Source organism: Nannospalax galili, unplaced genomic scaffold (genome assembly GCF_000622305.1).
Source record: "Nannospalax galili isolate Female #2095 unplaced genomic scaffold, S.galili_v1.0 scaffold768, whole genome shotgun sequence".
NCBI classification, from domain to species: Eukaryota; Metazoa; Chordata; class Mammalia; order Rodentia; family Spalacidae; genus Nannospalax; species Nannospalax galili.
In genome coordinates this window covers 5505832-5520576 of record NW_008360317.1, presented here as the reverse complement: position 1 = coordinate 5520576, position 14745 = coordinate 5505832, and the positions used below count along the sequence as shown (strand labels likewise).

The following is a 14745-nucleotide window of genomic DNA, read 5'->3' as shown; positions in this document are numbered from 1 at the left end:
AGTCAAACTGACAAGCTTAACCATCGTATTTTCCCTACTCCAGCCCCTGGTCAGCAAGAGTTACTTCCACAGCTGTGACTCCAGGCATATCGAACATATTTCACAGGGCTGGTGACACTTGTTTATGGACCCGCCTCTCCAGCCATGAGTTCTTGGAGGACTGGGTCAGGCTTTCTGCTCTCCATTCCCTGTGGATATATAATGCCTGCCACAGAGATGCCACCTAATAAATGCTTAATTAAATAAATCAAATAGAAATGTGTAATTAGCTAATTAATTACAATGGGTAATTATATATTCTAGAGGATCTGTCCAGAATGACTTTGGAAGTCCTGTGTGAGAGAAGATAAAATTAGTTGGGTCTAGCCTATGCTAGAGGCAGGTCAGTGTGATTTTACTGCAGACCCTTGTCATGAGTCCTCTAGAGTTCTGACTGTTCTCAGGCTCCTAGCTGTCCCCTGAAGGGTCCGCCAGTGTCCTTCCCAGATCACAGGATTCCTCCTAGCAATGCTGGTCAATGTCTCCCTAGGGACTGTAGGCTGAGGGCACAGCCAGAGATGAGGCTCTTTTCTCTTTAGCAAATGACCCTAGAATGCTAGATCAGCCATAATGAATGAGTTTTCTCTCAGGGCTAGACTTATGTTAGGGTTAGTGGCATGCCCTAGGGGCAGCTTGGAGTCCTGGGTACTCTTGCTTGTGCAGTTCTCAATGCACAGAGGGAACTCTGACCCTAGCCTGTGCTTCCACACCTCTGAAGATGTTTCCCCTACCTACAGTTTTACACACACACACACACACACACACAAACTGGCAAACATCTGCTCAGTGTGAAAATTCAGGCCTCACTTTTCTGAGGAAGCTTCCTTTACGCCCCTATTTCCCTCTGTTATTGGTCTCCAGATGCACTGCCCGCCCCTTCCCAGATTCCATCCCAGCACCCATCACTGCACAGTGATTCCCAGTACATTCAAGACATGAAAAGGATCCCTCCAGCATCACAGGCCAAAGTCTGCACCAGAAGCCCAGATACAGCGCAGGCAGGGCACAGAGCAGTGCAGAATTTGGGAGGAGAGCCATGAGGCCCTGCAAAGCCTGAGTGATCAAGCCAAGGGCAGAGCTTTCCAGGTGTGACAGCCACCTGCTGTGTCTTCTAGTCCTCTCCAGGGACTTGTCTGTTCTCCATGGTGACAGGCAGCTTTGAAGCATTTCTTTCCTTCTCCTTCAGCTAGAGGAAGGAAAACCAGAAGCACAAGAAGATTATTAAATAAAGGAAGACCTTCCCTGCCAGGAGCTACAATACCCTTGGAGAGTGGACGGGCCACCTGGGGCTAAGGAGACATGATGCTTCCATCTGAAAAGTGAGGCGCCCACTGCTGTGACAGGGGCCACCTGCAGCATATTCACTTCTGCCCAGAAGTATTAAAGTGGTTGACAAAGACTAAGAATTAGAGAAGCGGATGCCTAAAATTTCAAGGCATTTCTTCCATTAAAAAACTGGAAGTGTACTTTGACCACTAGCTGGCAAACTATAGTCACACCTCCTTCCCATGCTCATCAAGGAGTTGAGGGGGGAGTCAGTTACCCCGCCCACGCCCACGCAATTAGTTGATCTTAGCTGCATGTGGGGGAGGGGCTAAGGATATATAAGCGGAGAATGCCAGGAGGCCCCTCTCTCACTATTTTCTGAGGCTGTCAGGAAGTCACAGGATCTATATTTGAGTGTAGACTTTCCAGTACAGACGTAAATGGGGGGCTCCCACTCCTCTGTAAAATAAACCCCCACCATATGCTCTGTTAAAAAAAAAAGAAAGAAAGAAAGAAAATGATAGGTTTTAAAAAAAAGAAATATTAGGTGTTAGGATAGACAGATATATATGATCTGACTAGACCCCAAGTGGATGGACTTGTACTAGGAAATGTCTGGGGACACTGACTTGACACAGTGGGCCTTAACACTCAGGACAGAGTATATGGGTTCCAATGAGGGGGGCTATGGAAGGATGCTGGTGGGGATGGGACTACAATGATGATTCAGATTGTTTGAGATATTCTGAATGAAATACAACAAAATTTAATAAAAACAAATTTAAAAAATTGTTGTTCAACGGCTGGAGAGATGGCTTAGCAGTTATGAGCACTGGCTGCTCTTGCAGAAGACCTGGATTTGATTCCCAGCACCCACATGGTGGCTAACAACCTTCCATAACTCCAGTTCCAGGGGATCTGACACCCTCTTCTGACCTCCACGGACACTGCATACAAATGGTGCACTTAAACATACACAGGCAAAACACTCATACACGTAAAAGAAAAAGAAGATGTTCAAGTGCCATTTGCTTTGGGACCTAAAGTTAAGTTCAACTCTTTCAGAGAAGAGAGTATTTTTCACATTTTTGAAAAGCATCTGAAAGTCTTCCCCACCCAACCTCTGTCTAATTCAAGCTTCACTTTATTCTAGCCTGTATATTTTGGCTGGGTGCCCACAACATGCCAAGCATGAAGATGCCATAGTGTCATTCCCAAAGTTATAGAAACTCTTTAAAGTCAGTTTGCATCTTTTCAAATATTTTTTAATTTATCTTATTTTTGTTTTATGTATATGAGTGTCTTACCTAAGATGATCGTAGGCTGCCATGTGAGTGCTGGGAACCGAACCTGGGTCCTCTGCAAGAACAGCTAGTGCTCTTTAACCACTTGGCAATCTCTCCAGCCCCTAGCTTACCTCTTAAAGATTAACTTGGAACAGAGTAAACATGCAGCACTTACTGTGTGCTTGGCCCTGTTCTAAATATTTTCTGTGAACTGGGTCATCTAATCTTCCTTCAACACCAGTGAAACCAAGCTATACATTATGAGTAGCACTCAGTCATTACTGCTCTGAGCAGGAGGAAGCCAGTGCTGACCACAGAATATTTATTCGGCTGCTGGCTGAATAAAGGGGAGGGCAGGCTTTTATTGAGTCTCTGGGGTGGGCTAAACTTTGGTAATCATTCATTGATCATAGATATGGTTTCAAAGGATTGAAAGTCTTCTGCCGCTGTAGGCTAACAGGAGTGACAACCGAGGAATTGCTGAGGTACGTTTTGTAGAAATGTCTGGGCCTTATGGTTTGGTCTGGGCCTGATAAGGCTGAGTGACTATAGGTGCTTGCTACTGAGAAAGCACAGGATGGGGTAGAAGAAACATACCTGTTCCATCAGCCAACAGATCAAGCCAACCCTGTATGCCTTGGACAATATTTTTTTAAATGACCATCATGGCCACATGCAGAACTAAGGACAATCTAACCCAAGGTTTGGGAGAGTAAAAGGGACAGGCACAATAAGACAAGGCTTTTATCCCATGCCAGTCACCCATCAGATATCTGTGAACAGAAATGGAGTCAGTGTTTTATGCAAAAGCAGCCTTTAAGATTTTGCAAAATAACCTAAGCAACTGCTGCCCTAACCCACCAGCCGGGTGCTAGCTCCAGCAGGGTCCTGGGAAACTGATGGCCTTCAGCCCAGTGCTCTAAATTAACTAAGAAGTGAAGTTAGAAGGCTTTGAGGTTTGCCTATGGTCACAGTTCTCCCTTGTCTTAGTCATTTGTGCAGCCATCCAACCAGTGAATGAACCCTACCAGTTTTAGTCTGGTTTAGTCATAAGGAGCTCTTAGTTGGTAAATATTCTGGTCTTGTGGCCTAATTAGGCATTTTATGACAAAGCCATTTAAAGCATGCTTTTAATGCGTAGGTTAAGGATCCAGAGTTTATCTGCTTTTGACTCCCTTGCTCTGGTTCCTACCTATCTCAATAAGACCCTAATTTTATAGATCAGCAAGCTGAGGTAGCCTGGCTCACTAACTTACCCTGGGTCACACAGCAAGAGAGAAAGGAGGCCATGGTTTGAACTGCACAGCAGCTGGGCTCTGCAGACACCTTTAACTCTCATGCCCCTCAATGTAAAGGCCACATAAGGAGACATGCAGGACAGAGAGGGTAGAGGCCTCTGTCATCTGGGGTTAGGCAAAGGCTAAAATGGATACTGGGGTGACTATCCATGAGTGACGATGAGTGATGGGAAAGAATGAAGGGAGGAAAAGCTGGAATATCCAGTGGGGGCTGAAGTCAAAAGGCTGCCAGGGTAGATGATGACTGAGGACAGCTGGAGAGCCAGCATGGATGTGTGGGGACTTAAAGGCCCCACCTTGCATAGGTCCGAAAGGAAGTTACTGGGGGTGCAGCCTGGCTTGCTTTGAAAGTCTGAAGAATACTTCTGCACTGCTGAGGAGTGCATGATCAGCGAGTGACCATCCTTAAGATACACCCTCGAGGGGGAGGGGGGAGTTCCAGGTGTCTTTATAAGCTCTGTAACACCTGCAATAAATGAGTCGCTGCTTGACTAGGCTCCCTGTTGTGTCTGAGTGTCCCTAGGATTTCCAGATGCCTTTATAAGCTCTGTAACACCTACAATAAATGAGTCCCTGCTTGACTAGGCTCCCCGTTGCACCTGAGTGTTCCTGGTATTGGGGGTGGCGTGGGCTGGCGAATGGTGTGCTTACTCATCCCCAATCATCACTGCCTGGGGGTCGCTAGTTTGAACCCCTGGCATGGATGGACCCAACAGAATGTCAGTGGTGTGTGTTATAGTTTGGATCTGGAATGTCCCGCACTGGCTCATACTTTGAGTCCTTTGTCCCCAGCAGGTGGAGCTGTTTAGGAGGTCAGGAACTTTTGGGGGATTAGGCCACTAGGGACAAGTCTTCATTTATGGTTTTTTTTTTTAACTTTATTTTTTGTGTGTGCATATGAGTGTTATGTCTGCATGTGTCTAAGAGCACCCATGCTGTTCAATGCCAATGGAGAGCAGAAGAGGGCATCAGATCCCCTGGAACTGGAGTTAAAGATGGTTGTTAGCTGCCATGTGGGTGCTGGGATTCAAAAGGTCCTCTGCAAGAGCAGCCAGTGCTCTTAACCACTGAGTCATCTCTCTAGGCCCCTAGGGACAAGTCTTTAGAGGTCACACCTGCCTCTGGATCCAATTCAGCTCTCTACTTCCTGGTCTGGCTACCACATGCTCCTGCCATGACAGAGCTGCCCTCCCAGGCCTTCCCTGCCATGATGGACTGCACCTTCTGAAACCATTGGCCAAAATAAACCTTTCCTCCCTTAAGATACTTCCATCAGATATTCTGTCAAAGCATCAAGAAAAAATAACTAAATATAGGGCATGAGACAAATGAAAGTCATGGTAAATCCTAAAGCTGAGGTGCTTGACAAGTGCAGGGCCAGAGTACCCTGGGTAAGGAATGAGGTGACATCCCATGTAGAAAGGCATGAGAGGGTCCAGCACAGCCTCCAAGTGCAGGATTGACGCAGCCATTCAAAGCCATGTGTTGAGGCCCATGAGGGGAGGCCTAGGCTAAGGGACTGTCAGGGTAAAACAACTGTGGAGGTCTGAAGTCCAGGTCCCAGAGTAAAGATGGTGTCATAGAAAGATGAACTAGGATAGACTTAATGGGAGTGTGTGTTCAGGAAATGTTTGGGCAGAACCACCAAGCTCCTTCTGGGCTGAGAAACCAGGATTCAGTACTTCTCCTAAAAGGTCCAGAAGAAAAACCTTCCTTTTGCAGCCACACCCGGCATGCTCTGGCCCCACTTGCTGACCCACTCTACAGTATGTGCTAGGGTCACTGGTATTACAAACCCAATGTCACGTGGCATAACCCTGTAGATCTGGGGCACTAAACAGTAACATAAATATAAAGCAAGAACACAGAAATCCTCACCAACATCCAGTAATCTCATGTCACTGCTATTTTCCAAGTAAACAATTTCCTATCCCACCACCAAGAATCATAATAATGCAAGCCGGAAACTTTCTATGGATTCCTAACCAGTGCTCTTAGCTCTTAGATTTACATCCCATTGTGACCGGGACCTCTTACTGCACTTCGGTACATTGCTTAATCAAATGGTTGGCCTGGTGACCCCAGGATGTCTTAAAGTTGGCATTATTTATGGATATGGTTTCTTGGGTAGGGTCACTGTGGGGTCTAATCTGCATATGGCTCTCAGGAGATCTGGGAAGTTATCTGCATAAGAACCCCTAGGTTCCTCCAGAGGATTTATAAAGATGACTGGGAAGTAGGGGTGGGGCTGGGGTGAGAATCCTTGCATGGAGGCTCTTACCCAAAGGGAGACTACCTAAGCCACAATGCATGCATGTGTGCTGGAGCAGCCACCACAGGTCAGGTCAAGAATGAGCCTGTCACCACCTGTTCCATGTCTGAGGGCCTCTCAGATGTTAGTCTACTATGGTGCCATGAATAGCCAGCAGCCAACCCCCTCACTCCCTCTTAGCTCTGCCCTTGGGAGAAGGGATGTGTTGCTTGTGAGTCAGACCACAACTCCACGGCATTCCCACCACATTTAGTTAAAACCATTTCCTGAGCACCTCTTCGGGCAGGCAGTATGGAAGAACAAGAACAGGTCGATCGATCCCTGTGCTCACAGTCCAAGGAGGAAGAGAAACACCCCACATTCAAACTGGAGCAGCAGTTCCTTTTTTTGTCCTTGGCTTATGTCTTCCTGGTGGCTGGAGCCTTCAGAATTATGAAAAGCTTCTGTCTCTAGGAATTTTCTTTGCTCTGAAGTCTCCTTATGTGATATTAACACAGCCTCTCTCATCTCTTTTACATTAATGTTTGCATGTTATATCTATAAATAGAAATCTTCCCTTAGCAGTTAAGATGGGTTTGTTAACAATAAATTCTCTTAGGTTTTTGTGTGTGTCTGATAATGTCTTTATTTCTCTTTTACTGTTGAAAGGTATTTCTGCTGCAATGGAATTTATGGCTGTCTGTTCTCTTTTACAGATTTAATTTTTTTAAAAAAAATTATGTGTGTGAGTGTATGTGTGTGTGCGCACATGTGGTGCCCACAGACAGCAGAAGAGGACATTAGATCCCTTGGAGCTAGAGTTACAAGCAGCCGTGAACCTACCAACTTGGGTGCTGGGAATTGAACTCAGGTCCTCTGCAATAGCAGTCTGCTCTCTCAACTGCCGAGCCACCTCTCCAGCCCCAACCATTTTTTTTTTTTCTTTCAAAACTTGAAAAATGCTTGCCAGTTCCTCCTGGCCTCCCAGTTTCAGAGGGAAAGTCCACTGCCTTTTAAACCCAAGTCCTCCTATAAGTAGGAGTCTTTCTAGCCACCACTATCTCCTCAAAAAAAAAAAAAAAAAAAAAAAAAAAAAAAAAAAAAAAAATGCTGTTTTTGTTTTCTAGTCTTTAGCTTTAAAAGCTTGGAACAGAAATGTCTTGGCACAAATTGTGAACCATTTGGGATTATCCCTCGAGTTTTACTGTCTTCAGATTTATGGCTCAACTCCATGAGTACCTTCCCAGAAAAAGTAGGCCATCAATCCTCACTGTCTCATTGCTTCCAAGGGCGAGTGTGAGCTGTTTCCCTCTGGTTCCCATCGCTGCCCAGGAGTAGGGAAGGGAAGAACTGACTCAAACTGCTTCCTGCTGTAGGGTTGGGTCAAGATACTTAGCTCCTTACTGGGTCTTGCTGACACCAGGGAAGCAGAATTGGGGTAGCAATGAATTCAGATCCCACCTCCTTCTACCCCTCTGGTGCCAGGCACATGGATACCTCAGCTAGTCCCTTCTTACGGCTTGAATTTGAAACATCTCCCATAGGTTCCTGTGTTTGAACACCAGGTTCCAGATGGTGGTGCTGTTTGGAGAGTTGTGAAAGCTTTAGGTGGGGCCTGGCCAGTGGAGGTGGATCACAGGGGCTGGGCCTTTGAGGGTTACATCCCAGTCCCACTTCTGAGCCAATCCTCCACTTCCAGATCTGCCAACACATGAATAAGCTGTGCTTCAAGTTCTCACTTCCACAAACAGACTTAGCTACCTCAGCCACCATGTCTTCCCCTCTGTGACAAACTACACCCTCTAAAACTGTGAGTCAAAACAAACCTCTCCTTCCTTAAGTTGCTTCTGTCTGGTATTTTGTCACAGTAATAAAAGTAATTAAAATACATCTGGACTCCATAAACATTTCCTGAGCAGGGAAATAAGAGCTCCCCCTGCTTCTACAGAGCAGAGAATGGGAGATCAATTAACCACTGTGCCCACATACAGCACCCAACAGAGATGAGGGAGGCTGTCTCTGCTGAGTCCACTGGGCAGAGGAACCTGACAGCTGCCACTCCTCCGGTACAGAGGGATGTGGTGGACCCACTCTTGAGTCATCTTTGTGCAACTGCGAGGGGTGTGGTTTTCCATCGTTCCTGAGCTGGAGGAGGTTGAGTAGTGCCAAGAAGGGTTTCTGAGTTAGGCTGCCCTCAATGTTTTAGAAATGCGGAGCAGGCTTTGTTTGGAAACTTTCGTTGGCAGTTCTGCTGGAGCCCTGAATGGGATACACAGAAAGAAGCAAGAAAACCCAGGATCTACCACTACGTGGAGGATCCTCCAGGCCCGAGGACCCTCGAAGGCTGGAAGTCCCTGCCTTTTCTTCCCTTTAGAGTCTTCCTATGCTTGCGCATCATGTCGTGTCGTGGGTCTTGTGTGAAGCAAGATCTAGGAGGACTTCCTCTCTGTTGAAATTCCAAGTCTGACTACACTATAAGGTCAAAGATGCTCCAAGAGACCTATAGCTCTTTGGGGGTTAAAAGGACATCATCAAATTCCTTTGGGACCGAAAAGGAGCTAGAGAAAGAGCCAATGAGCTTGCCAAAAGGTTGCTATGACATGGGAGGAAGAGTTTTTTTTTTTTTTTTTCTTTCAACATAATGCCTTTTCCACAAATTAAAATTAAGCAATGCTTCAGGAACCTTGCACACTGAGCTCATTTCAAAACGAAGTGTGAACTTTGTAGGACACAGCTTGCTTTCCCATGTTGGGAAGACACATTTGGTTATTATCATTCATTACTCAGTAGGCTAACAAAGTGCTTGAGAAAATACCCTCAGCTTCATAAGTAAGGCAAGTCCTATATAGACCCTCGGTTCTAAGGTTTCTTAACTGGATTTTATATCCATTGTCCTAAGAGATGCTTTATGAAGCCTAAGACACGTATAAGAAACTCTAGCATGCGGGAGCAGCATGCGTGGGTAATTCAAATGGGCTTTCTGGGAAATATGGTGTGAAGAGACCAAATCAATAAGATGCACACTGAAAAGGCAGCTTTGATGTGCTACAAAAAACAGTGACTTTTGTCCCCAATTTCTGACTTCTCTTTTAACATGAGCTTTCTAAACATCTGTCACTGAGGCTGAACAGGAAATCTCTGAGCAGCTGTATCTCTTCTGTGGTGTCACATGGCAGTCACAGGCTGTCCCCATTTTTAAAAATCCCACTAGAAAAATCTTTTTTCCTTTTAAACTAGTTCAAAGTAGAGCATTCAGCAGACATTTATATGTAGGATGAATTTGCAAGGCCACTTTTACAAATGGTGTCCTGAGTCATGATCAAGGATGTGACTCTGCTTTGGCAGGTGATGAATGGGGCTGCTTTACTCACCAGCTGGAGGGGTGGGGGACCCCTGATTCCACATCAGCCACATTGTAAGGTGCCCCTCTTCTGGGTGCCTTTTTGAAGTCAGAATAACTGTTTTTGTATTTTGTTTGATTGATTGGCTTCTGGAACTATTTCCAATCTCTGACAGAGGCTTGCATTGCTTTGGTGGCTGTGGATTAGATGGTGTGTGTGTGTGTGTGTGTGTGTGTGTGTGTGTGTGTGTGTGTGTACGATCTGTGAGTTCTTGTGCAGTAGTAGGGAGGTCAAGGCGGAGGTTTTTGTTTTTTTTCCTGATGAAATATGAAGTGCCATATGGTGGAGTAACCTGAGAATGCCAGGTGTGCCTGCATAGGAATCTAACGTGCTGTTGCCATGGAAACCAGCGCTCCTTCCATAGTTCTGGGCCTCTACTCCCAGCTCTGAGGAGCTTACTTGGCTAATAGGAGCAGGTGCTTTGACATGCAAAAGAATTAAGACTGGAAGGCAAGCCTTCAGCAATTTCCCATTTCTTTTTTCTTGATTCTTCCTAGAGAGTTTCTGCCCTTTCCACCTGAGGCTCTCATTTGGGCCACTGCCTCAGAGGAATAATGAGAATGACATTCATTAAGACTGTACTTTGTGTTACACACACTACATTTATGAGAAAATCCAAAACGAGATTCTTCTCAAAGTCATAAATCTCTGTCCAAGTCAGGATCTGAATCCAGGTCCACTAGACTTTAGCCTGTGATGTGACCTTCCTGCTAAAGTCAGATAAATTGTTATCTAGAGTATATTTTCCTGAAAGTTCACCAAACCTTTTCTTTTGGTCCTATTTGGGCTTTTTTTTTTTTTTCTAAACCACATTTTAGTCAGAAACGGCAAGACACTAAGAACTGAAAAACAAAAGAAGGAAAAAGAATGTGAAGTGCCTGCAGCCTTTAGAAGAGCCAAGTGGTGACTTATTAGCAGGACATGCCACACCACATTGAGAGTGAATGGCTGAGATTTATTAAGCATCTCCATGTGTCATTCATTCTTTCAACAAATATGTATTGAGATTCACTTATGCCAAGCATTGTCCTCAGCAAGTGGATAACTGCTGTGAATAAGCAAAGTGGACAAAAACCTTTGCCTGTGGGGACTCCTATTCTGTGTAGGCACTGTGGCCCTGGGAGTGTGGAAAGTAGGAAAACAGTTCTAACTCTAGAGCAGTTGACAGTTTAGGAGCCCAAACAGATGCACAAATAATCCAACTGTAGTGCACAGTGCTAACTGCTAGGCTCAGGAGCGTGTGGTGGCTGGTGGACTGCTGAATGGCTGTGGGTGTCCCACTGCCTCTCACTTACCTCTGAGATGATTAGTGCCCTCTTGGGAGTCTCCAGCTCCACTGACCTACCTGGAGGGCTTCTGGCACACCCCTATGGCCAGCTTCTGGGAAGCTGGAATTGCTCAGGGGACATATGGGAGGAGGCTCCAGCCATGCTGCTAACCTCAAGCCTGTGGTTTACCCTTGGGCTTTGTGGCATGATTCCAAAGTGCCAAATACAAGTGAACTGTTAGCAGACAACTGTTCCCCTGTTTTGTTAATTTGTGAGCAGACAAGCATTCTATCCAAGCTATACCTAAGCAGAGTTCAGTGTTGGTGATGAAACTAAGAAGAATGTGAACCTAATACATATTAATGACAGGCACAGTCATGTTCTGTGGTAATAAAATAAGAAACACGATACATTCAACATTAAGTGACATTATTTTCTCCACAGTCCTTATCAAATTTGTAGCCTTGGAGGTACAGCTTGGGTAAAGAGAGGTACTAAAGGGAGGAGGAAGGAATATAGGGAATCAAACTGGGGCCACATATAAGATCAAGTTAGGGGGTAACTTCTGCACTCCGGAAGTCCAGCAACTCCAAAGACTGTAATACACTCTTGTCCAAGGATCCCAGTCCTTGGAAGTAACAGAACAAACCAGTTAGGAACCTGAGCAGGGAAAGCAGTCTGAGAGTATTTGTCCAGTCTTCTGAAAGGATCAACTACCTCCCGGGAAGCCCATTCTGATGTTAAGAAGCTCTCAGTCAAGGTAAGCACCTCCATCTATTTAGATGAGCAAGGAGAGTTTCTGCCAAGAATGCCTATTCCTATTACCTGGAACCTTTGTCAAAATTTAGACACTCTAAAACCTACCAAGTCAAGACCTCAACCAAGGGGCCTAGGGATTGGTAATTTCAATAGTATAGTCCTGATAATCACCTGTCCAGAATCATCATATATATTGATTCTATCTTCAGAGGTCATTAAGAAGAGGAAAGACCAGGAAGAGCAAAATGAAGAGTTGGGATCCACGCTGTGCTATGCACAGGTTCAAATCAGATCGCTGTCCAAACACCCATTACCTAGGGAAGAAGCGTTCTGACCTGCAGATGAGGAGATGATTTTGACATAATATGGAGGAGACTGAGTGGGCTCTTATACCACAAGGCTTTAGAAAACCCAAGTGAACAGGGCACTTGAGTCACAGGCAGACAGTACAGGAGGTAAAAGGGAGAAAGAAAGAAAGCTTTTTACAATCTGGTCAGACTGATTTTGCTTTCAGTCTCCAAATACCAAAGTGGTTTTCAAATGAACTCCTTTTGGGTGCATCCTTACCTGTACTGACAAAAGGAAACACATTTAAATTGTGCTGGTCACAGATGTAATAGACATTAAATGTGAAGTACAGTGGCTAAGATGCAGCTGCCCATCAATGGGTGCTTGCTCAGGGCGGGGGGGTCCTTCAGAGAAAGAGTCCATGCTGTAAGTTACCCAGGCTTGCTAGAACATGTGGCAGTCATCCCACTCAAGTTCCTTTTTATCCGGAAGTTTCTCATGCGATGAGAACTTCTGTCTCCTCTGCTACCAAAGCCCTCCCCACAGCAGCCACAGCTCACACTTTGTCTCTACTATTGCCTCCCTGCCTGCCTTCCACATTTCAGTACCTACCTTATCTCTTATTCCTTGGTCATTGACCTCAGCATTTGAAATCTGTAAAGGTCATGTGTGTGGTGTTGGCAAAGTCGGGGACTGAACAAGGGTTATTCACATTTCAGATGGGCTGTGCTGGGCTTTATCATTATCATTATCATCATTATTATTAATTTTTTCAGATGAGCATCATAAAAATAGTGGCAGCCCACAGAATGCCTCCAGTATTAAGAGTCACCTACCCACAGCTCCTCTACACAAAGACTGAAAGGAAACACACTGAATACTACATAAAGGTTGTATTTTAAATCAAATTGGCACACGGCGTGTGCTATTTGTAAAATAGAGATGCAATTTGCCTTGGCAGGAACTGTGACTTATTAAAGTATGAAACAACTCTGGGTGTTGTGTTGATGCTACATAATAAATTTAAATGAGTTCCCTGTAACATGAATGTGGCTGGGGGGAAATGGTTAGAAAACTAGGCCAGTTTTCATTCCCACACTGACCACTCAGGTTCTGTTTTATGTCTCTGTCTCCCAGAGGGGCATGATTTCAGGAACAACAAAGCATTTTCTTTCACAATGAGCAAAGTAGCTATTCTTTGCTAACATTTTCCCAAGTTGATGCCATGAAGAAAGTACTCATTTGCTACAGGAGACCTCAGCTGCTCTTGTAGAAACACAATGGTGCTAGATAAGCTCTCCCAGTGTCCACCAAGCCCCAGAACCTTCTGACATTCCAGTCTTTAAGATTCCAAAGAAGAAAACATGGGCATTAAAAATGAAGTCATACTGAATTTGCAGAACCCTGAGTTGGGTATAACATTGCACAGTGAAGGAAAATCAGCCTGACAAATGACTGAATAAACTGACCATCCGCCTACCCTGCCTCCTCACTCCAGGAAAGAGATACATCTATCTCAGAACACAGGGCCTCTAGCCTAGACATCTGGCTCCTTATCAAGAGACATCTTGTTCCTTATCAGCCTCCTTGCAGATCTGGTTCCTTACCAACCACCTTGCCCTGCTTCCCCTATCAGAACTCCTCATCTCTCCTTCCCAGATTCTAGGAAGAACTGCCAGTGTCTACCTGTTGCCATGTGATGCCATGCCATGCAGGGAGTACTAGCCTGGCTCGAGTGCCAATCGATTTGTTGGTTCCATGACTTGTCTGGCTGAGAGGGCATGAGTGTAATACACACAGCTGAAGCACTTTTAAAGAGCGTCTGAATGTTTCTGAACCCTCTTGCTCTTTTCCCTATGCCATGAGAACACGACCTACCAAAGGCATTGTGATCGCAAAACAAGAAGATGCACAGAACACAATCATGGGCAGAGCAGAATGGCAGGTGACACACACAAACATGGCCGAGAAATGCATCTTTGTCATTGCAAGCCACTGGCATCTGGGGTTATTTTACGACCTTGGTGTCCTTGGGAAAGCTGACCGATCTGTTGCCCCACATCAGGCATACAGAATGAATATTCCAAGACTGTCAGGAAGAGCTAAACAAACACATGCTTTAGGACAGAAGCTCACAGCAGTAGAAACTTTGTGAGTGAAACAGCCATGGACCAGAGCTGTTCAAACACAGTGCCAACTGCCGCCCAGGGAAATATGAAATCACAAGGTGCAACCATCACGGCCAAGCCCTCCACCTACCCTATCTCCAGCTGGAGTGAAGAGGACTCTGCACTCATCACCTAGAACCCCAGCTCATTCTCTAATTGCTAAACCCTTCAAAGTCTGCACACTCTGGGGCCTGTGGTGACAATCACAGTGGTCCCCATTCAGAGGCAGTTCTCGTTTTTGTAGCTGTTCATCATATTGAAGATACAATATGTTAAAATTTCTCCTAGAACAAATGGGTGCTTGCATAGTCTAGGCAATACTGAACAGAAGAATTGTGAAGCCTGCCTAATCTGGCCATAATGTTCCTCACCATTTCACAGGTGGCTATCAATTAGGGGCACATCAACTTGCTACATCAAACTAGGGCAGAGGAAAAACCCAAAGAATTTTCTGAGTGACTTGACAAGATAATGCAAGGTGACCATGGTTATAGGCAAGGCTGCCCTCACTGAACAGACTTTGTTTGGAAAGCAATGTCTATGCTACTTTAAGAGAGAAAGGAAAAAAACATACAACACAGAGAACTAATTAGATTTACAATCTGTGAACAAAGTCAAAATAAAGATCTCAAATCCATTTTTTCCTTCCTATGTAGCCGAAGGGCAATAGCCAAGAGAAATTACCATTAAGTGTGAGTAACACAAAATAGATTGTGCGAAT

The 14745-nt window shown here is 45.1% G+C and overlaps 1 protein-coding gene across 1 annotated transcript in view; it reads right to left on the bottom strand.

Moving 5' to 3' along the window:
- Positions 1–1085: 1085 nt before the first annotated feature.
- Katnal1 (katanin catalytic subunit A1 like 1) overlaps positions 1086–14745 on the bottom strand; it is a 115492-nt gene continuing 101832 nt past the window's right edge. The window contains exon 11 of the mRNA XM_029559628.1: positions 1086–1225. Coding sequence (XP_029415488.1) covers positions 1101–1225 — 125 coding nt within the window. The 3' untranslated portion in view covers positions 1086–1100. The remainder of the gene's footprint in view (positions 1226–14745) is intronic.